Raw genomic sequence first — 25147 nt, forward strand, 5'->3', positions numbered from 1 at the left:
AGCAATTTCACTTTTGGGTATGTATCCAAAGGAATTGAAAATGCACACCCACACAAAAACTTTTATAAAAATATTCATAGCAACTTTACTTATAATAGACCAACCCCCTAAGAAATAATCCAAATATACATTTATTGATGAATGGATTGAAAATGTAGTATATTCTGGGGCATCTGGGTGGCTCAGTTGGTTAAGCGTCTGCCTTCGGCTCAGGTCATGATCCCAGGGTCCTGGGATTGAGTCCCACATCTGGCTCCTTGCTCGGTGGGGATCCTGCTTCTCCCTCTTCCTCTGCCTGCCACTGCCCCCTGCTTGAGTTCTCTCTCTCTGTTGAATAAATAGATAAAATCTGCAAAAAAATACATAGTATACTCATAAAATGGGATATTATTCAGAAATAAAATGAATAAATTTCTGGTATAAATAAAGTTTGAATAAGTAAATAAATGAGGGAAAAGGCTATTCTATGCAGAAAAATCACAAATAATTTATGTAGATACTGTGTCTTCAAGCACATGGATCATAATTCCCTATATTTTAAATGTGGCCTGCACATAGTGACTACCTTCCAAAGAGTACAGCACGGAAAGGCAGGGAAAATAATAACTTTACAGTAGAATAATCTGACAAACACTATTTCAGCCACATTTTTCAAAGTTGACATAAATAATAATGAATCCTGTTGATAGTAAGTACCTTTGATGTACGATGAAAATGGCACTTTATTTTTAGGTTCTCACTCCCCACGCCTATGTCCCCAATCTAGTAATATGAAAAACATCAGACATATCCTAATAGATGGACATTCTGCCAAATATTTGAAAAGTACTCTTTGAAATGGTGCAAGTAATTGAGAACAAGATTGAGCAACAGTCACAGCCAAAAGGAGCCTAAAAAATCATGGTGACTAAATGTAATGCGATAGGCTGGATGGGACTGTAAGGCAGAAAAATATCATTAGGTATAAACCAGGGAAATAGAAAGTATAGATTTTAGTTAATAATGATATATCAATATTGGTTCACTGATTGTAACAAATGTACCATACTTATGTAAGATGCTAATAGAAAGGGGGGCTAGATTCAGGGTATACGGGATCATGCTTTATTATCCACTTTCACAGTTTTTCTGGAAATCTAAAACTATTCCAATTATAAAGAAGAATTAAGTACTGATACATGCTACAACACGATGAACCTTGAAAACACTATGTTAAGTGAAAGAAGTCATTCCAGTTGGCCACATTTTGTATGGTGCCATTTCTACAGTATGTTCAGAATAGGCAAATTCATAGAAGTAAAAAGTAGACTTGTAGTTACCAGGTGCTTGGGAGTGAGGAAAATAGGACTAAATGCTAATGAGTATAGAGTTTCTTTTCAGTGTGAAAAGTCTTCTGGAATGAGATAGTGGTGGTGATTACACAACCTTGTCATATACTAAAACTATTGAATTGTATTACTTTAAGGGTGAATTTTATACTCTGTGAATTTAATTATATATCATTAAGTCTGTTATTGAAAAAATATGGAGGTCTAAGATTAAAATAAAATTGAAAATGAACTGATCAGAAAAATTTAGATCTGTTCCACTGACCCAGTCTTTAATGAATCTCTGATGTGGGGGGCTTTCAGTAGACTCATATCTAAAAAACCACTTTCTTTTATTCTTTTATAGCCAATTGAATTAAAATATCTATATTAAACAAACAAGGTTCATTTCTTGGGCACATTTACAGCCGTCTGTGAACATGAGGTAAAGTGGGAAAGGTATAAAAAGTCCACATTGCCTCACTTCTCCATCTGATATAATAACCATAAAATTTGGATTTTTGAGGCATAGCATGAGGAGCTAAAAAAACTATTCATGAGTTATTTACAATATTAAGGAAGGGGAAAAGACTTCCCAGTACAAAGAATTAAGGTTGTGAAATTTCTTAATGTTTTTCATTACACTCCCTTCCCTTATTGTATGTGAGCGTTTCTGGTGTTAAGTTCTGTATTACCCAATAGGTAACTTAAACAGCTGCATAAATTCCAGCAAAACAGAAGCACCAAAGTCATAACAATAATTGAAATCATTTCATATACTTTTTAAAAGTCACAAGAGCTGTCATGAATCAAAAATAATTATTGGTGGTCCTCACTCTTAGTTTTTGAGTTATGTAATTTAAAATCTATAAACAGAAACATGATCTTTTTTTTTAAAAGATTTTATTTATTTATTTGAGAGAGAGAATGAGAGAGAGAGAGCACACGAGAGGGGGGAGGGTCAGAGGGAGAAGCAGACTCCCCGCCAAGCAGGGAGCCCGATGAGGGACTCGATCCCGGGACTCCAGGATCACGACCTGAGCCGAAGGCAGTCGCCTAACCAACTGAGCCACCCAGGCGCCCACAGAAACATGATCTTAACTCACTAAGTTTAAGGATGTCTTTGGGCAGATTTTATTAGAAGGGAAGTATAAGAATTGGAAAATGATTGTGATATTGAAATTTATATAATCTCCTTGAATGTCTGTTTTTTTCAGTCTTGGAATGCATCACATGTTCAATAAAATCTCCTGAATGTCTGTTTTTTTCAGTCTTGGAATGCATCATGTGTTCAATAAATCTCCTGAATTTTTACTAACCAAGTACTTCCTGTAGAATCTTTGAGTACAGAGAGAGGATGGGCCTAGCTGCTAAAAAAATGAAGCCTTAGAATAGGCATTAGAGAATATGAGGGCTCAAACTGACTAAGAATTAGTCAAATGAATGATATATGCACAGAGAACCATGATAATTTTGGACACTCTGGAGTTAGCATGTTTATAATGATGGTTTAAAATTTTCTTCCAACAGTGAACAGCAATCTGAGATGTTTGGTGTTCAGAACAGAGTTGTTTTCCAGACAAATGTTGTTAGATAGACTTACCTGCCAATTGGTACTACTGGTGAGAAACAGTTAAGACAATCGAGCTTAGGGGCACCGGGGTGGCTCAGTCGGTTAAGCATCTGCCTTCAACTCAGGTCATGATCGCAGGGTCCTGAGATACAGTCCCGCTCATATAGTCCTGCTCTCGGGCTCCTTGCTCAGCGGGGAGACTGCTTCTCCCTCCGCGTGTGCTCTCTCTCTCTTTCACTCTCTCTCTGGCAAATAAATAAATAGAATCTTAAAAAAAAAAAATCAAACTTATGGTTCCATTAGTAGGGAAGCGATACTAAGAAGAGGTGTATAGGTTGAGGGAATCCAACAGATCAAAAGTGAAAATCTCTATGAGAATCAGAATCAGAAGCAACAAGAATGAGATGAGAAATTTAGACTGATGAGGCTGGTGTTTAGAGAGTAAATATTGTTATATATTTCTGAGGTAGGGCTTTTCTAGGTCATGAAGTTTCCAAGATGTGTTCCTGAAAATAGATGGCTGAAGGAGACTCAATGAGAACATTGCTGAAGTAAAATAGATCCAAGATGAGCCAGTTACATGAATAGCAAAATATCTCATCATTATGATAGAAGTTTTGGTCCAGGAGGAAGCTGTGCATGTTTCTAAGTGAATAAGGCCAAGAGACTCAAAGGAGAGTGGCTGACTTTATATTTCCTGTCATTTTTCTATGCAACTGATATTTGACCTTCTCCACATGACTCCCTCTCTGTGTCAGCCAGTCATGCTGTTTGTCTAATTCTTCTGACTCTCTTCCTTATAGGCCCATGATAGAATTGCACATCCTGGCTCTCTTGAAAACCAAGATAGTAGATTTCAGATGCACTCAAACTTTTTTATTTCTAGTAATGTTAATAATGGTAACAGCAGATACTACTCATTGAGTGCTTGCTGATGAGGCCTGCATTGTGCCAGGCAATTTAAATGTATTATTTCACTTAAATCTTATAACAATCCTAACGATTATTATCTCTGACATAGATGAGGGAAAGTGAAGGCACAGAGTATTTATAACTTGAAAGTAGTGGAGCAATTTTAAACCCTGGCATTCTGATAATGAAGGATATTAGGAATAAAATAGGGTGTGATAGTTAATTTATACACCAACTTGAGTAGGCCATAGGATACTCAGACATTTGGTTAAACATTACCTCTGCATATGTCTGTGAAAGTGTTTCAGCATTTGCATCAGTAGATTGGGTAAAGCATATTGCCCTCTCAATATGGGTGGCATCATCTGATTTATTAAGGATCTGAATAGAACAAAAAGGCAGAGTAATGCAGAATTCACTCTTTACCTGACTGTCTTTGAGCTGGGAATTAGTTTTTTTCTTGCACCTGGACTGAAACTTCCATCATCGGCTCTCTTGTTTCTCAGGCCTTTGAACTCAAGACTGGAACTTACACCACCAGCTCTCCTGAGTCTCCAGCTTGTGACTGCAGATTGTTGGGCTACTCAACCTCCACAACCATGGGAGCAAATTCCTTATAATAAATCTCTTTATATGTTGTTGATTCTATTTTTCTAGAGAACCCTTATAAATACAAAGGAGTAACGAAATATGGGTAGGTCTTTTTGCCCAGTATAAATCTCTCTCCTTTCCTATTCTCCTACTCCCCTCTTTCCACCTTCACGCAATTTCTAGGAATATCATCATTTCTTTTACTGAGTTTCTGATCTATCAGTGGATACTTGGTGGGTACCAACCAAGTAAGACTGTAATTTAATAAAAATGCTTGGGATGTGATTCTTTTCCAGCTTTAATGTAACATTGCCTATAGCTTTCTGGGATGTTTTCAGAGTACACAGGGGTGTCATATGGCTGATTCATCTATATACTTACCTAAAAACAAGAATCCACACTAAATAAAATAAGCACGTTTCAGGTAATGCAATATTGTAACACCCTTTGTGATGTCCTTATAAATAACCCCAAGTGAAGAACATTAGAAATAGGTATACATTTATATCTACCTTTCTATTATAGAAAAAATAAAAATAAAATACTGATAAAATATCTAGTTTTCTTAATAATATCCATATACCCTTATATTCTAATTACTCACATTGGCATTTACTAGAATGCTTGAATAACCTGATTTGCAACCAAGTAAATATTTGTACAGCTCATTGCTTATATTTTCAATTAAATACTCAAATTATATCCTATTATTATGCTATTTCACTGACATAAGCAATAAATAAAAGTAAGATTTAAACAGAATATAGCAAAGCTTAAAGGAAAGATGAGTGTCTTTTGAAAGTTGTTTCCTCATCTTGTGGATCAGAAATAGAAATAAAACAGAAATGACCAAAGTTAGCTTAATGTTTTTACATTTACTAGGACACCATACTCAGTAATGTGTTTATGGAGTTTCTAATCCTGAGGACATTACATAGAAATGAATTGCCTGTTACTGGGTTTCACTTCTAAAATAGATATATTCTAAAATGAAGGTACCGCTCTTGAGCAATAAGGTACTGTAGTCTAAAGTGAGATCATCTTTCATCATTTACAAATCTTAAGGGACTTGTGTTTCCAAGACCTTCAAATGTAACCGAATGATGTGATGTGACAAGTTACAAGTAATATTTAATAGGTTGTTTTGGACACTTTGGGATTGCATTTTTCTTTTGCTATATTCATGCTCCTTCTTGACAATGCTTTCTGATATTCAGATTCTGCTACACAACACACTGTGAGTTTTGGAGGTACGTAATTAAATTTTTTCTCAATTATTTTTTTGCATAAAAAGCTAAGATAGAGCCCCACAAATCTCCCTCAGATGTGCAAATACATGAGCACTCCAGGAGAGAAGTATAACTGAATAGCAATCTGGAATTACTCATCACACCATGGTTCTTATCTGGTCACGTAGATCTCTCTGCACATGTGTTATTGGAATATTAAGCAAGCCTGGTCCAACAACACAGATTGTAGAAAGGAAAGCAAAAAATCCTTCATATAACTTGCAGTTTTTCAATCTACATTATTCTCGGATGAAATGTTACCATATAAGTTTTTTCTATCCATTGTAAAATGACAGTTATTAAAATGTATTCTTTTAAGGAATATATGCATGTGTATATTCATATTCACACATATATTTATATATGTAAATAATTGAGAAGAATGGAAACAATAAACTGAAGTTTATTCATTCATATTTTCGGTCAAGCAATATTTACTAAATACTTATTATGTGTCAAACATTGTACTAGGTGCTATCGAAATAACTCTTTAAACAACAGCTTACATTCTAAGTGGGAGAAGGGAGATCCTTTGCCAAAGAATTATATAAAATAAATTTAACTACTATTATGAGAAGTGCACAATATAAGTGCTATGTGCAGCAAGAATATATAACTGGAAAATCAAAACCAGTTATTCGGGGGGAGGAAATTGGGAAAAGGTAGATTTAGTGTTGAAATTGACATTTTAAGTTGCAAACTGGAGTATGAGTTGCAAGGTAAAAAGGATTAACAAGTGATATTCATCATAATAGATCCATTCCTTGGATTATAAATTCAGAAATCTCTTAGGGATATGCCTCAGCAGAAAAGACTAGGTAATGAATGAAAGCTAGGCATCAAGTCTGTGAATGATTAGTAATCCCCCCATGACCATTGCATATGAAATACCAATTTGCAGCTAAAGACTGAAGCAAAAATGTTTTTTTGAGAAGAAAACTAGTTTATTGCTTCTATTTCTCTGATCCAGCTCCCATTTTCTCCATAAATCCTTTTCTCATCTTGACCCCCCACAGAGTCCTAAAGAGTCCCATAGAGTCCTATAACACAGTGAAAGAAGCACTATTTGAACAAAAAGCAAATAATAAACAGGAGACCATAATATTATACATTTGTTGTAGACATAACATAAATCTCTGTTGACAAATTCTGGTATGCAAAAAATGAAACCTCTTCTTTCCTGATGCTACAGCGGTAACATTTTATTCAGTGCCAAGACATTGATTGAGGACAGGGTATCTGTTCTCAAACATCAGCTCAGAGTTGACAGTGAAATCTCATTGTCTCTGCTTGCATGGCCCTGTGAAATCTAGTGGTTCTCCATGGTTTCTGAGTTATTCCTGGCAGACAAACATCTGCTTATAGTCCCATTTGCCTGATCTACCATGCCACCATTTCCACACTGGTTCTTTGCCTTTCAGATGTTGTTCTGGGAAGCAAGGCACAGCAATCATATTTTTCCCAGATGTATATGCCCATGTTTCTCTACTCCCTTAGCCTGGGGGAATCTACTTGGAATCTGAATGAAATCTTTCTTTTTTCATGTTTTTTCAAACCACCTTGTGTATGCCTACCACTATAGGGCTTTCTGGACACAAAATTTAGGAACTAAAGTGTACTCATTGCTTTCTGCCCTGCCACAAATCTCCTGAAGCAAAGAAGGACAAAATTTGCCAACTGCTTAAAGGGGGGGAGGATAGAGGTAAACTGAAGGGGAAGAAATAAAACACAAATTAAGATTTCAAAATATTTTCCAAGCAAATATGGAATAAGAGTGGTCTACAATAGATGATTAAATTGAAAAACAGATAATCCATTGACATGTGGAATAAAGTTGAGCCTTCAAGTCTCCCTAATCTAAATGTCCACTGACTCCTGCACCTCCACATATCCCTGTTGATAGTCTGTTTGCAACACAGTCATTGCATGTTTGTCATGTTCTCCCTTGAGACAAATCCAGTATCTTGCTTTTCTTGTTGTTTCCTCCTTAAAAACCACTTCAGTATTTGGCATATAACTACCACTGACTGTTTGCCAAACAAATTACTGAATACAAAAAAAGGAATATTTTACATAGCATTTCAAATACATGAAAATCAAAAGAAATATTGGCATAGTGGTTAAAAAGAGAAGCCAAACGGTGGGTAATGAGCTTCATGATGACAGTACCCAGACTTTTTCTTTGAATCTCTGGAATCACATGTAAGATCTAGTACATACTAGATCTAAGTGCTTGTTGAAATTTTGAAAAAAACTGCATAGTGTATATATTTCCATAATAGGTTCTTTCAAAACACTCTTTAGTGGTATTTTAAAATTTGCATATATGGTCTAATTCCTTGTTGTGGCATACCCACAGATCTTCTCAAGAACAGGTAGCTTACAGCTTAGAAATATAAGATATAAAAACATATATAGAGAGGGAAGTTTGTGCAAGAGGCCAGAAACTGGCAGGTTGCCAATGAAATCTGCCTTTAGTCACAAGTTTCATTCCCTGAACAGCAGATTATAAGACAAAGGATGGCATGTAGGCAGTTTTTTAGGGAGTGTTTTGGGATTACCACCTGTGGAAAGGGAAGGATTGGAGTAGAAAATATGCAGTCTCAACAATGACCCTGGACAAGCTCATGGCAGTTCTGAAGCTGAGATGGTCCTATACATTTGTCTCAAGTTCTGGGGAGGGATATAAATATTTGTATCTATGTTATTGAAGGTTGCCTACTCCAATAAAGATTCATGCTGAGTACAAGACTCTTCAGCTGAGGAAATTTGGGAAAGGGCTCACAGCACTCCCAGCAGATAGAGAAATAAGTCCTTTATTATTAAAAATTTACCAGAGGAGGCATACCATAACATCCATTACACATAATATTTAAGGAAAAGAATGAAAAACAATGGTGTGCATATAAGTAAATAAGTCAATAGAACAGAATTGGGAGGGGCGCCTGGGTGGCTCAGTCGGTTAAGCGTCTGCCTTCAGCTCAGGTCATGATCCCAGGGTCCTGGGATCGAGCCCTGCATCGGGGTCCCTGCTCAGCGGGGAGCCTGCTTCTCCCTCTGCCACTCCCCCTGCTTGTGTTCCCTCTCTCCCGGTGTCTTGCTCTGTCAAATAAATAAATAAAATCTTAAAAAAAAAAAAGAAAGAATTAGGAGCCCAAATATATCCCCAGCAAAAATGGAAAATTGTTATATTGTAGAGGGGATATTACACATCTGTGAGGAAAATACAGACTATTCCACACTTGGTATTAGAACAATTACATTAGAATTAGGACAAGAAAACAGATCCTTAATAATCCCCATTCACAAAAACATATTCCAGATAATTAAGGGTTTAAATGGAAAAAATAGGGCGCCTGGGTGGCTCAGATGGTTAAGTGTCTGCCTTCGGCTCAGGTCATGATCCCAGCGTCCTGGGATCGAGTCCCGCATCCGGCTCCCTCCTCCTTGGGAGCCTGCTTCTCCCTCTGCCTCCCTCTCTGTCTCTCATGAATAAATAAATAAAATCTTTAAAAAAAATAAAAATAAAAAAAATAAATGGAAAAATACTTTAAAACTATTAGAAGAAAATGTATTAAATATTTTTACTCAGAGGAGGAAATAATTTATTAGATAGCAACTTAGATCACATGTTATTAAGGAAAAACAAAATAAAGTTTACAACATTAAAATAAAAAATTATATGACAAAATATACTGTAAACAAAGTAATAGACTCAGAGAAGCCACTGGTTGAACATATAAGGGCAAAGTAATATATACATAAATACATATATACTGTAATAATAGCCTATTGTTGACTAGAAGCTTTGCCAATAACATAGTCAATTAAGACATATTTTGTATATGTATTATATGTTTTATTTGTAAAATAAGCTAGAATAAAGAAAAATGTTATTAAGAAAATAATAAGGAAGAGAAAATACATTTATGGTACTGTAAAATATCTGTATATAAATGGATCTGCCCAGTTCAAACCCATATTGTTCATCTATATGTGTATAAATTATAACATAAATTACTATGAAAAAGATAAACAATGAAGTAATAAAATGGATAAGGGCTATAAATAGGCAATTCAAATATGAAAAAATCCTTTGGGATGCCTGGGTGTCTCAGTCAGTTAAGCTTCTGACTCTTGGTTTTCAGCTCAGGGTCATGAGATTGAGCCCCACATTGGGCTCGGTGTTCAGTGTGGAGTCTGCTTGAGATTCTCTCCCTCTGCCCCTCCCCTGTTCACTCTCTCTTTCTCTCAAAATAAATAAATAAAACTTAAAAAAAAACCCAAAATATTAAGAAATCCCAAAGGGTCATTAAACTTAAAAAAAAAAAAAAACCCTCAATCTTAATAGTAAATTTAGGGAAATTAAAACAATGAGATATTTTGTGAAACATATCAGATTAGCAAAAAAAAAAGTGAAAATATCAAGATTTGGTATGTTCGAGACAAGTTTTTTTCATATAATAGTGCTGATGAATTGATGTATTGGTAAAACAAATTTGGAATTGCAATGTCTAATAAAGATGAATATGCACAAGTATAAAATCCTTCAAGGGTATTCTGTACTTGTGTTAGGGACATATAAAAGGATATGCATTATAACATTATTTGTAATCTAAAAAACAACCCAATTCAAATGTTTATCCAGTGGTGAATATAAAATTGTATTGTGGTATATTCAGCATGTCTAGAAAGCAATATTTAGTGAAAGAAATATTGATACAGTGTAACAACATTTTTATAAATTAAAAACACAAAGAAGTCTACATATGCACACACAGTAAAAATACAAAAACATGTACTATAAAGTATATAGCATATTCAAGATATCAGTTGACTCTCTCAAGGGAGTAGAAAAAAAGGGTCAAAGGGAACAAACAGAACTTCACCTTGATCTGGAATTTCCTCTGTCTAAAACACTTTACCTAGAGAGAAAAAAACATGGTTGTAATTCTCGTGCTAGGTAACAGAGTGTATGGTAACTGTTCTCTATACGTTTCTGTATTTTAAAAAGCTCTTCAAAATAAAATAAATATTGACAAAGGTTGATTACTTCTAACTTGATCTATAGATTTATAAAGTCATCAATGCAATCCCAATAAAAACTCCACCAAGTTATTTTATGGATATTCACAAATCAATTAGCTCTAAAGTTTTTATGCAGGGGCAAAAGATCTAGAACAGTTACAAAACACTGAAGAAGAATAAAGTTGGAGGACTGATGTTAACAAACTTCAAAACTTAATATAAAGCCACAGTAATCAAGACAGCATGGCATTAGTGAAAAGATAGATCAGTGGAAGAGGATATAGAGCTTAGACTAGACTCCCATAAATATAATCAACTGATATTTGACAAAGAGCAAAGGCAATTTAATGGAGCAATAGTCTTGTCAACCAATGGTGGTAGGACAATAGACATCCACATGCAAGAAAATTAATCTAGCCCAAAACCTTACGACATTCACAAAAATTAACTCAAAATGAATGTTACACACAAAACTAGAAGATAACATAGGAGAAAACCTGGATGACCTTGGGTATGGTTCTTAGATACAACACTAAGGACACACTCCATAAAAGAAATAGTTGATAAGCAGGACTTCATTAAAATTAAAAATTTCTGCCCCACAAAAATAATGTCAAAAGAATAAGAAGACTAGCCACAGACTGGGAGAAAATATCTGCCAAAGACATACCTGACAAAAGACTGTTATCCAAAATACACAAAAACTTTTTAAAATTCAAAAACAAGAAACAGATAACTTGATTAACAAGTGGACAAAAAACCTTAACAGACACCTCAGCAGATATAATAAATATTACACGGATGGAAAATAAGTATATGAAAGATGCTCCACATCATATGTCATTAGGAAAATAAAATTAAAACAACAATGTGATACCACTACACACTTATAAGAATGGCCGAAATCCAGAACACTGATAACACCAAATGCTAGTAAGGACATGGAGCAACAGAAACTCTCATTCACTGCTGGTGGGGATTCAAAATGGTACAGCCACTTTGGAAAATAGTTTTGTGATTTCTTACGAAATTTACGTTGACACAAAAATCTGCATACAGGTGTTTATAGCAGCTTTATTCACATTTCCTCAAATTTGGAAGCAACAAGATGTCCTTCAGTAGGTGAATGAATAAATACACTATGGTATATCCAAACAATGAACTATTATTATTATTTTTTTTTTAACAGCGAGAGACACAGCAAGAGGGAACACAAGCAGGGGGAGTGGGAGAGGGAGAAGCAGGCTTCCCGCAGAGCAGGAAGCCCGATGCGGGGCTCAATCCCAGGACCTGAGCCGAAGGCAGACGCTTAACGACTGAGCCACCCAGGCGCCCCAGTGGACTATTATTTAATGCTAAAAAGAAACAAGGTGTCAAGTCATAAAAGGTGTGGAGGACACTTACATGCATATTGCTAAGTGAAAGAAGCCAATCTGAAACTCTAGATATTATATAATTCCAGCTATAGGACATTCTGCAGAAGGCAAAACTATGTAGACAGTAAAAAGATCAGTGGTTTCTAGGGGTCGGGCAAGGGAAGGTTGAATAGGTTGAAGACAGAGGATTTTGAGGACTGTGAAAATACTCTGTAAGATACAATAATGATGGATACATGTCATTCTACATTTGTCCAAACCCATAGAATGTAAAACACAAAGAGTGAACTAAAATGTAAACTATGGACCTTGGGTGATAATGATGTGCCAGTGTAGGTTCATCAATTGCAACAAATGTAACACTCTTGATAATGAGGGAGACTATGCGTGTGTAGGAGTATGGGAAATTTCAGTACTTTCCTCTTAATTTTTTTGTGAACTTAAATAAAAAAGGGTCTAAAGAAAAGAGTATTTTTTTTTATCACATAAATAAAACAGTATTTCCTTCTTACCTTAAAAACAAGAAGATATATGACATTTTGCTAAAGTAGTTTCAAAGTATAAATTGGAAGGAATTTCAAAGTAACTAGGTCTTTTCTGTAAAATATATTATCTCCAGTTCTGTGTCTGATTTTGCTGAGTCTTCTGGTTCCAACTGTCCTCTTACGGTTAATGTCTTTTCCATTTGGTATTATTTTATTTAATACTGGATTTTAGTTCAAACAAAACACCAGGTAATCAATAGATAATATGATATAATTGATCCAAACGACTGAGTAGTCCCAAAAAATCACCAATAACTGTTTCACTTATTAGTATTTATTTATATTCTTTTTCCCTAGAAGTTTTGAGGAGCCTCTCAGAAAAAAAAACAAATGCAAAATATAGAATAGAAATAGAAAACCAGGTACAAGAATAAAAGAAGATTAACACACACAAAAAGTCAGCTATCATTCAGTTCTGACTTTGAGTATCCAGGCAGCAAGGTCAAAAGGAGAAACATGCTCATTTATATAGTTTGTGGAAAGAAGAATAGTATTTTAGTTTCTCATCAAGACAAATATTTTCCTATTACTTAATTTTACAAGAAATTTCCCAGGTGGGAATGCAAGCTGGTACAGCCACTTTGGAAAACAGTGTGGAGGTTCCTCAAAAAATTAAAAATAGAGCTACCCTATGACCCAGCAATTGCACTACTGGGTATTTACCCCAAAGACACAGATGTAGTGAAAAGAAGGGCCATATGCACCCCAGTGTTCATAGCAGCAATGTCCGCAATAGCCAAACTGTGGAAAGAGCCGAGATGCCCTTCAACAGATGAATGGATAAGGAAGATGTGGTCCATATATACAATGGAATATTACTCAGCCATCAGAAAGGATGAATACCCAACTTTTATATCAACATGGATGGGACTGGAGGAGATTATGCTAAGTGAAAGAAGTCAAGCAGAGAAAGTCAATTATCATATAGTTTCACTTATTTGTGGAACGTAAGGAATAGCATGGAGGATATTAGGAGAAGGAAGGGAAAAATGAAGCGGGGGAATCGTAGGAAGAGATGAACCATGAGAGACTATGGACTCTGGGAAACAAACTGAGGGTGTTAGAGGGGAGGGGGGTGGGAGGATGGGTTAGCCTGGTGATGGGTATTAAAGAGGGCACATTCTGCATGGAGCACTGGGTGTTATATGCAAACAATGAATCATGGAACACTACATCAAAAACTAATGATGTATTGTATGGTGACTAACATAACATAATAAAATAAAATTTTTAAAAAAGAAATTTTCCAGGTGGGATTTAATATAATGGATACTAATAGATGTAACAGGTGTAACATCTTTTGATTCCTTCCTGTAGGAAACTTTAAAAAATTTTACCAGCTTATAGCTTAGAAATGCAACCCAGGAACCCAGCTCCTATTCTATAGGCACTAAACTAATGTGCTTTAACCATTTGGGCCTTTGATGGTCTAAGTGTTTTAATTGAATGTCAGGTCTCTCATTCTATTAGCCTTTTGGACAGTGGCTGTATTATCCATATTAGATGACAATGGAATTCAGCAAAATATCTTTAAATTATCGAGAAAGATATTAAGAAAAATACTGAGAAAGGATTTTTGCAAAATTCTCACAAGCCTGTCACAAGGCTTCTGCACATATTCGTGCAGATTGTACCTGGCCCAAAAGCTGAGTGTGCCAATGGCAACAGAAATGTAACCTGCACTCTACTCCCTAAGCCATCATACCAGAGTACGGGGTATCTTGCTGTAATTAATCTATCTAGAGGCAGATCCCTGCCTGTGACAGATAGCCCACTTAACTTCCATTCCTAATCCTCATCTTTATTGGCCACCTACGTTATAAAGGATGACAAAACTAAAAAAGAATATTCCTTGCTATTGTAATCAGTTCAGTTATCTAGATTTCTACAGCAAGTATCAAAAGATTTTTGTAGGATTGATATGAATATTTATCCGTATTTATTCATTTCCTAAATCGGAAAGCAAAGAATATCTTGTAAGTTTCTCAACTTCCTCTGTAGTTAGACAGGGCTACATGACCCTATTCTTTATTTCTTCTGTTAAATGCAGATTGGATGACTGAAACTGAGGTAGCCATAATGCAACCATGCAGGAAAGCAACATGAAATGCAGCCTAGTCCTCTCTGGCATTACTTAGCTACCAAAGCCAGGAGCTGCCTACTTCCATCCTTTTCTCTACTTTTGTTTACACAACTGCAAGTTAGGTTTTTTGTTTTTACATCTAAAACATTCCTACTGATAGAGTGCCATAATAACAAAACAGGCAGCAACAACAATATGCTCACAGCAAGTTCACAGAGCTATATAGCTCTTTTAATTCTGACATATTAGATATACTACTTCTACCACACTCTCTCCAAAGCCTGTTAAAGTCTATGTTAAAATAATTTGTTTCTTTGATGGTCAGGGTGTGTAAAAGAGCATTTACCAGCATTGTGTGTTTGTGTGCACGCACGTGTGTGTGTGTGTGTATACAACATCATTCAGTCACTGCTGAGTCATTAGCTCCAAACTGTGTGTCAAATACCTCTAGCCTCTTCTCAGAAAAGCCTCTCCACCCCATCATTTATTTTTCCTCTCAGATTAAATAACACATATATAAATAGCAATCCTCTTATATTTTATTCTGAGAAGAAACATAAAGTCATTTAATATAACAACATGAAGGATAAAATTATTCCATGAAGGCCTCTGACCTTTCCATGGCACTTTCAAATGTTTATTTTTATCACTTGCTTTGAGAATATCCCTCTACGTGGCGATAAGTTTGGAATTTACATTTTATCCAATAGAAACCATGTTAATAGACTTCCATTTTGCTTGCACTTCTATAACATTTCCCCAGAGCTCTTCACTGGGCTTGAACCCAAAACTCTGTCCTCCTTTTCCTATACTCCAAGCACCTGATAAATAGGCAAACAGATTCTGGGGCATGGGCCAGAAGATGATGCTCAGTAGTCCCCTAGTGGCCTGAAAGAGTTCATGCAGTTTACTGAAATGCTTACTCTACTCCACGGAGGTGTGAGAGATCCATTAAGCAGCAAAATCACTATGTATTTGCCAATTAGCACCTTCCTTCCCAGAAGGCCCAGGAAGTACACTCATGATTCCACTTTGTCTAGGTGTGCTCTCCAGTGGGTCATGCAGTCAGTCCATCCAGGTGTCATACTGTATCATCATCTGAAATTTTGCTTTCAAGTTTGGGATGTAGTCTTCTGACTACATTAACCCACTTACCTGGAGCAAAAATAAATAAATAAACATAAAAATAATCTATAAAAAGGATACAGTGCTTTCAGGGAGAACTCGGGGCAGCAATGACACCTATATTATGAAGGAATGGAATCAGGGATGCCATCAGAAATTTGGCAGCTGCTCTCTCAGATTTTGGGGTTGCAGTGATTTGTCTCTGTTTCTTTCTATAGGACCACTGCATTTCTGGTTTCTCTCTGTCCGTAGATATTTCTCTGATGTAGCATGAATTCGGTCAAACATGCCTTCCTCTAACACTGGCAGCCTCAGCAAATGACACAGACCAATCTCTAATTTTTTTGCTTCATTTCTAAAAGCTGGAGGAAAAAAAATCGGTTTGGCCAAAAATGATAACAATGATGATTATGGGTGATGATATTAGTAGTCATGTTGATGGGTGTTTTTGTTTCTTGTTTACCATGGGCAATTTCCTGTGATAAAGGCTTGAATGCATTTTTAACGTAATCCTCATCAAGATTCTGTAATTCCATTTTATAGATGATGAAGATAATACCTCAAGATAATAAATAATTTGCCTAAGTAACTTGCCTGCTAATGAACCCAAGTTAGCTAATACCAAAGTGGTATAATCAACAGAAGCTTGATACAGGATCAAGCAGTACAAGCATGACAAATTAAGTCCCTACCCCTAAGAAATAGTAGGGCAAGTCTCAGAGAAAAAGTGTGATATGAGTTCCTTAGACAACTCCATCGTAGTCTGCTACACATGGCCATGGGTTTTCTAAAATCCTCCAGTGAGAAGCCTGAAATCTCTATTGGACTATGTTTATCTTCCAGACTTTTTATCCATTGTGTTCTTTGTTTCCTATTTTCTAGTCTCTCAGACATATTTGCTGTTTATAAACATATCATGAATTGCCACCCCTCTAAGTTCATCATGCAGCCTGGAATGGCATTTCCTAATCTATTAAAAGTTTATTCAACGTCTCAAGCTCAGTCCAAATGTTGTGTCTTTCATGAAATAATCACTGACCACCACCCCCACACACAGATACCTTTTTACTCTGTTCCATTGCACATGGTTAGTAATTAACCATGTTTAGTACTCAGTATCTTATCAGTTCTATTATGTTGATATTAACATCTAGAATATGAACTTCCTGAGGGTAAGCATTGTTTTTTAAAATTTCTATATCCTCAGCATCAAGTGCTAGTCATCAAGCACTTAGTAAATAAGCATTAAATTGAAGGGTATAAATCATGAATTTATAGACCTGTGATCTTTTGGACATGACTATTGGTCCCTCCATGTTTGTGTTTTAAGATTTGAAATTGATATTGCCTGCCTCTACTTCCATGCCCTAGAATGTGTTCAACATTCTATTGGTAATCAAGCCAGAACAATTTAAAGCTGGTGACCAGAGGACTCTCTCTTTATCGTCCTTTGTCTCCCAGGGCAATTTTATTCTTATTGCACTGGATTCCCAAACAGTATTGCATTGAAATTTTCTAGTGCCCACAGAGAGGTCAAGTATCCCTTAACAATATAAAAAATATTATTGATCCAGGGAGTTTAAGAGCCCCAACTTCAGAAAACAGAATCAGTTATCATATGTAAAGCATCAAGTATAAAAGCGTATACTTTGGAATTAGAGATAATTACTAGCTCTGGGACATTAAGATAGTTATATATCTTTTGTGAGCTTTATTTTACCCTTTTGTAAAATAAAGATAAAAATTGCTACCTTGCAAGGTAGTTGCACGGATTACAGATAATATCAATGTACATGATTGACATATAGTAAGCATTCAGTAACTATTAACTATTATCATATTCTACCACTTTTTTTCTTCCTTTAGTACAGCCTAGCAGTTATCTCTCCATTTTTCTCCTCCGGTGTACCACCAAGATACATTTTACCACTAGGAACCTCTTTAAATCACTCTTCTCACATCATTTCAGAGAAATTCCATCACAGAATCTTTGAATCCAAATATTCACTCGAGGTCTCTACCAAACAGCTCTTCCTCACAACGACCCGAAATAGCCTCAATCTCCTACTGTATGTTCTTAGGGATTATGTCATTTCCTCCTGAAACATACATCCATGAAACCTACCCATGGTGTTCTATGCTATACTTGAATATTTTGTTAACAGGTAACTCATTTTCTTTTATGGTACTCGTTCTATCTTGGGTAAGTACCACAGTTAGAAATTATTTCTTTAATAGAATGGAACCTTATTTTTTACTGTGTTCAGTCCAGTGGCCTTAGCTTATACCCAGTTTTGAATTCTGATTCTGTCATTTTTTAGCTGTGAGATTAGTCAAGTTAGACACTTACTGATTTACAAAATGGACTCAATTATAGACAACTCATATATTTTTGTGTTAGCCATGAATGAGTTGGAGTATATGGACTTCTTAACATAATTCTAGGCAAATAGTAAATGTTAAATATTTGGTAGTTATTATTAATATTATGTTAATTTTCACTGATAAAGTCTTAAACTGCATTTATTATTTTTAGACTGACTTGCTCCCCATAACAGTTTCTAACACAGACAGGAAATGTTTCAAGTTCTTACTAGGTGGGAAGTACTTACATAAATACCGGAATCCTTTGGTTCAAGCCCCTTCTATACATGAGAAGACTAATGGCTTTCTAATATCATAGAAAGTACTACTTAGTGTTTGGTGCCAAGTTTGCTTTTTCTGTGCAACAATTTCCTCTAATCACCCCTGAGTCTTTATAAGTTATTTTATACACAAACCTTGTTGGTGCTGATAGTAGAAGGAGTTAATCTTCTTTTTAGAGACAAATGTGACCTATTATTTGTTTCTTTTAAATAAATAATTTTAATGAGAAAAACATGCCCATTCTATAGGAGGACGTACAACTCACCCATGATCATTTTTTTTAACCATATAAAAAAATCCAGTCTTAAACACCTCACTAAGTTTTCTCACTGATGATAGAAATCAGAGATGGATAATACACATAAAAAAAATCATGCAAGTTTACAGAGATCAATACAGAGTCCTATGCTTGAATGAAAATAGTAAGCTGTAGTAAAAATGAACAGAGAATTATTTAATAGCATCATATATACCAGATAGTTAGGGTTTAGATTGTAACTGTACAATCAATGGGAGCTGAAAATGTGTTGTGGTCATCAGTTAGAGTAAGTTTAGAGTGAAAAGAATAAGAAGATATACAGAAACCAGGACTTGTAAGGAACGAGAGAAGATTTTAGGAATGTTTAGCTTAAATTTGAGAGGACATGATAGATATATTTGTTTAAATGGCTGCCATGTGCTCTTTCCCTGACAAATTATTGTGTATGGTTTCAAAGGTGAGAGCTAGGACCAGGGTGCAGGTTTCAGCTTAGCACAAGTAAAACAATGTAAGAAAACTTAAAATATATATATACATATGTATATGTATATATATATTCTCTCTCTCTACATATATATGTATATGTAGAGAGAGAGAGATTCACAATGCTTTTCTTTATTCTTATTTTAAATTACTTAAAGATTAAAATTTTAAGGCTTAAAGTGACTTCTTTTACGTCAACTTCCATCTACCAGACTAGGCAGAGAATGCTATTTCTTGGGTTCAAACATTTTGCTTTTGACCTGTGGCAAGCCTAGTGAAATAGTGCCAGCAACATCATCATTAACCATGTCCATGGATGTTTTATTCTTACAGTATTTCTACATGGATAACCTTAATCAGATATTTCTGGACATTGTCTCTAATAGGCCGCATCCATGAAACTGGCCAAGTTTCTAAAGATAGCGGTAGGACCCATGTATGGCTTAGCTTGAGATGTTGTATCTTAAGAAGGATCAGCAAAGTACTTAACCAAAAAATATTAACCCAATAGCAAGACAGCCAGGCATTGTTCTAGTATATTATAAATACTTTTCAAAGAATAATAAGGGACAATTTTTAAATGCGGAGGAAAGGTGTGTCTGATGCATTAAAGATGATGAAATCAGAAAGAGAACCCAAAAGGATCTCAATATTGTTAGACTTTTTAAGCAGTAAGAGCTGTGTAGGAATCCTTCTGTGAACCACAGAAATAATAAATGCTGAGCCCATTGGAACATAATCTCACTCAGCGAGATGCCACTGCCTTCCAGATTTCCTCACAGGGCCCTGCTAATTCCATGCCAAAACTAGCAGTGGATTTCTTCCTTCTAATCTCCCCTAATGCCTTATTCGATTATTGTCACCGCTCTCCGACCATACACTGTCCCTTCAGACTCTCCTTTCCCAACTGAGTCCACCAGAAGAGTCTGAGTGTCCATCAGGATGTAGTCTAAGACCACAAGCCACCTTGTTCTACATGAAAAGGCAGAAGCGAGAACAAGAGAGCAAGGGGAACATTTAAAGTTTTGCTGGCAACCTCTTCATCTACAGATTACTGGCTGGACACAAACAGGAAAAAGAGATATGAGGGGTCTGGAAGATTACTCTAGTTGATTGGCAAAGGGGGGGGGTTGTTAAGAGGGAGGAGAACCCAGGAGGAGGGTGAACTGGGCATTGCAGAGCACTGCAGGATGGCGTCGCCTCTGTCCTGGCTGTACCTTATTCTATGGTGAGTAAGATTTTTTCTGATTTTTCCTTTTAGTTCAGAGGAAAGCGAAAGCACATACCTACTGGGTGACTTCTATACCAAATCATGGAAGAAGCCTGGGTGGTGTGGCATGTATTTGTGGTGGGATAGATGAGTAGATTGAACAGCCTATTCTCTCTGAGCCTGGGAGTGAGGATCATGGACTGTTTACTCACAGGGTAGAAAATACCCTAGGGAAACTTGAAGATGAAGGAAACTTCTACTCCAAAAACATCAGTCGTATCCTGGACAACTTGCTTGAAGGCTATGACAACCGGCTGCGGCCGGGATTTGGAGGTGAGAGGCAGCATCCTTACTAAACCAAACGTCTCTACTCTCTTTCCCCCTTCCCTCTGTTCCAAGACCCAGATGCTTCATAAGGATAGCAGAGCGGTAAGGTGCAGGGGTACTGGGAGAGGCCATGTGTTCCTGTCCAGTCTCTGTCCCTTCCTCTGTTTGTGACCTTCTATGCATGTTATTTGAACCCTCTAAGCCTCAGCTTTCTCATCTGTAGTGTGGGAGTATGAACAGTGCTTGCCTCATAGAGTTGTGTGAGTGTAGAATGAGATTCTCCATCTAAAGCACTTTTCTAAGCATTTGTCCCCAAAAAACTATAAGATGTGTTACTTATTGTTATAATTTTTATGAGAATACTTAGTTCTCTTCCATTCCTTAAATTCCCCAAATTGACCAGAAAAAATTCAAAATAATGCAACTCGTATGAGTTTTCAGAGTTGAAAAACCCAAAGGCTCCTGCTACTGGATTCCTTTAGGATGGATTGCAGGTTCTGACCATGAGAAGGGACTTTGTGCTAGGGTCACTAAGTTTAGCGTCCTTAAAATCACTGGTGATATTTGCCCCCATTCTTCTGGGCTAATTTCAGGTGCTGTCACTGAAGTCAAAACAGACATTTATGTGACCAGTTTTGGGCCCGTGTCAGATGTGGAGATGGTGAGTGAGCTCTGAGTGGGGAGGGTAATTTTACTTATTGGGAGGGCAGAGTCCCAGAACTAAGGATCTTGGGCATTGTTACCAAGCTTGGCTCCAGAGTCCTAATGCAATATGTGTACTCATGCTGGGAGGGCATGGTCATTAGAGCAGATTACTGGCTTAATCTCCTTCACATTTCACTAAGGGCTCTGCTTGAACATTTTAACCTGAGGGACTTTCTAAGATTCTATTCTCTCTTTGGGCCACATATCATGCACTGATTCTTTTCTACAAAGATAAGATTTTCCCCATCTTTATGAAGTCCTGGTAAATTTTTAGAATAGAAAAAAGAAAAATCAACAAAGATATGTCACATAAGAGTACATTGAAAGTATCTATGAAACTTAAAATATAGCTGTTTCCTGTAGCACGTCATTTTCAGTATATTTTATTAAAACAGTAAAGGGCATCATTTGGAAAAGCTAGTGCTTTGTACCTTTTGTGTTGCAAATGGACCAGTAGGTGTTCTGGGAACTCTGTTCCAGCTACAGATGGCTGTAGGATTCATAAGAGAGTATTTATAGCAAGTGGCAATGAAAATGTGAACTAGTCTGCTAGGACGAAGTGCATCATGATATTTTTTCACAGTTCTCAGGTACCATTTCCCCCTAAAAGTAAAATATAAATAGTAAAATCAAAATGAATATAACTCTTTAAATAGTTGAGTCATTAAAGTTTATTAGGGAAATGCTGCTCTGGATAAATAGTTATTGGAGACTTTTTTATCTTCTGATCTTTGAGTTGACAAGAAAAGAAAGAAGCAAGAAGGGATTAAAAAAAAGGAAGGAGTACCAGAGGAAGGGAAAGGGAAGGGAGGGAAAAAAGTAAGAAAGAAAACGAGGAAGTGAAGGAGAGGGAGAAGAACTTTATTTAAGAGATAAATGTCTTAAGACTTGAAAGAAAGGAGGGTCAGCATTATCCAGAATCCTCAATTATTTTACTATCATATTTTTCATTTAGTACTGATTCACCCCAAATATAAATAACCACAACCATACCATACTATATTATTGAAGTCTGGGGAACACTTGGCACTTCATTTTATGTATGTGTCTCATTATTTAAGTATATTTGTACAGTGGAGACTTGTTATTGCCTGGATCATTATTATATGGATATACTGTGTGTCAAATTATATTGTGAAAATCTAATCACAACTTGCAGTAATAGGTCTCATACAGGAACATATAAAGTAGGCGAAGCAATTATTGGCAATATTTTGTTATATTTACAAGCTTTAATTATCATTGACTTTTGCAATGGCTCTCACCATAATTCTTAAGATTTCTAAAGTTATTTCATAAAAGCCACAAATTAAAACTCAAAATTTTAATTATGGATACTTAAATGATGCTCTAAGTAATCATGGTAACATTTGCTTTTATATCCTCCAGAATAATATAAAATTATTATGATGTGCAACCAGAGTACACTTATCAAGCAAAGTTTACCTATCCTTGGAAGTTTGCTAAATGGTACCATGGTGTTAGGAGACACCTTTGAAAGTGAACAAGGCATTGGGGGGAATGGTTAGACTAAGTAATGGTAGGAAGACCAGCATAAAACCGAGACTGTAAATCTTTTCATATTTTTTTTCTAAATTTATGGAGGGGAAATTGATAGGTCAATAGATGGAGAGGTGGATGACTGATAGAAAAGAAGATTGTTAAAGAGGGTCAAGGTGCAGGAGGGAGGTTTGCACAACACCACACCATCTTTTATGGTAATATTACAAACTTTGAGTTTGAGAAAAATAATAATTTCCTGAAATCACAGGTTCTCTGAAGGTTATTATCATAAAAAATTTTTTATTTCTTAAATTTTAGAATTGGGTATAAAAGCTAGTGAATAAACTATTCTTAATAAACTATCTCCCCAGCTTTCATGAATATCTTATTTTCTCCTAGGAGTATACAATGGACGTTTTCTTCCGCCAGACTTGGACTGATGAGAGGTTGAAGTTTGGGGGGCCAACTGAGATTTTGAGTTTGAATAACTTGATGGTCAGTAAAATCTGGACACCTGACACTTTTTTCAGGAATGGCAAAAAATCAATTGCACACAATATGACAACCCCTAATAAACTCTTCAGAATAATGCAGAATGGAACCATTTTATATACCATGAGGTGAGGTTTCCCCAATTCAACTTCCTCTAACCCAAATGATTTGTCCAACATACTAATTTGGAACCATTTATTTCAATGTCCTTAGGCTTACCATCAATGCTGACTGTCCCATGAGGCTGGTTAACTTTCCTATGGATGGGCATGCTTGTCCACTCAAGTTTGGGAGCTGTAAGTTACAAAAAGCTTCTGAGAGTCAAATAATGCATTCAAAATATATAATTATTGGAGCACCTGGGTGGCTCAGTCAGTTAAGTGTCCAACTCTGGATTTCACCTCAGGTCATGATCTCAGGCTCCTGGGATCAAGCCCCATCTCAGGACTCCCTGGGCTCAGTGGGGAGTCTACTTGTCTCCCTCTCCCACCTCTCCTCTCCCCCACCCCTTTCTCTGAAAAAAATAAATAAGTCTAAATAATTAAATAAAGGCAGCAGTCTTTAAAAAAATACATATATACAATTATTTGATTGTAGTCAGAGACCAGAAAGCAAAAGAGAAATATTGCTATGATACTCTCAGTGTGATTCCAGGAATATACTTACTTAATCATGTCTGTCAATCTTGTAAATAGTCGGAGGCTTTAGTCACCCTGATTAAGAAAAACATTAAAGAAAATTTATGTTTGTATTTCTTTTTTATATGGAAAAAATTTGCTTTGAAAAAAAAAGCACAACTAGTCAGATTCACTGCTATGTTTAATTTGTTTAAAAAATTCAGATGCTTACCCCAAAAGTGAAATCATATATACATGGAAAAAAGGACCACTTTACTCAGTCGAAGTTCCAGAAGAATCTTCAAGTCTGCTCCAGTACGATCTGATTGGACAAACAGTATCTAGTGAGACAATTAAATCTAACACAGGTAAGAATTAGACCAATTAATGAATGTAATTCAGCAAGGTGACTCCCATGCACATTTTCAAAATATCTATTTTTTTCTTCTCTGCATTAGCCATCCTCAGCTATGCTTGCTGTTTTGAAGTGATGAGTAGCATTCTTTAAAATTGATTTTGCAACCATGTGCATATAAAGATTTGTGTAACCTTGGAATAAATAGTTTTGTATGTATATAACACAAAGAACCCGACCAAAAACAATGAGCTGATGTATCTCTCATCTGCTTGATCAAGTATCTTTGTCATACAGTGAAATATGCCTTCACTTGTTTTATTCCAGCCCATGTTAATTTAAAGATCTGCAAGATTTATTTCCAGCTGCATTCTTTCTGCACACTGTCAACAGCAATAATACTGATATACGTGTTTTCCAACAGGTGAATACGTAATAATGACAGTTTATTTCCACTTGCAAAGGAAGATGGGCTACTTCATGATACAGATATACACTCCTTGTATTATGACGGTCATTCTTTCCCAAGTGTCTTTCTGGATTAACAAGGAATCTGTCCCGGCTAGAACTGTCTTTGGTATGCTTCACTCTTTGGCTATACTTCCACTCATCCTCCAGCTCTTATTGCTTGTGATATGTTGGGGGAATTGTGAATGTTCGGGGCATATTCACACTAGGGCACTTTTTCAATCCACAAAGGAAATAGAGTCCTATCTCATTA

At 36.1% G+C, this 25147-nt stretch overlaps 1 protein-coding gene across 1 annotated transcript in view; it reads left to right on the top strand.

Annotated features, from left to right (window-relative positions):
• The first annotated feature begins 20407 nt into the window (after positions 1-20407).
• Positions 20408-25147, top strand: part of GABRA6 (gamma-aminobutyric acid type A receptor subunit alpha6) — a 13339-nt gene continuing 8599 nt past the window's right edge. Inside the window, exons 1-7 of the mRNA XM_035012414.1 lie at positions 20408-20445; positions 20642-20760; positions 21348-21415; positions 23362-23582; positions 23668-23750; positions 24296-24439; positions 24851-25003. Coding sequence (XP_034868305.1) covers positions 20408-20445; positions 20642-20760; positions 21348-21415; positions 23362-23582; positions 23668-23750; positions 24296-24439; positions 24851-25003 — 826 coding nt within the window. The remainder of the gene's footprint in view (positions 20446-20641; positions 20761-21347; positions 21416-23361; positions 23583-23667; positions 23751-24295; positions 24440-24850; positions 25004-25147) is intronic.

This window comes from Mirounga leonina, unplaced genomic scaffold, assembly GCF_011800145.1.
Source record: "Mirounga leonina isolate KUSES-001 unplaced genomic scaffold, KU_Mleo_1.0 Mir_104, whole genome shotgun sequence".
NCBI lineage: Eukaryota > Metazoa > Chordata > Mammalia > Carnivora > Phocidae > Mirounga > Mirounga leonina.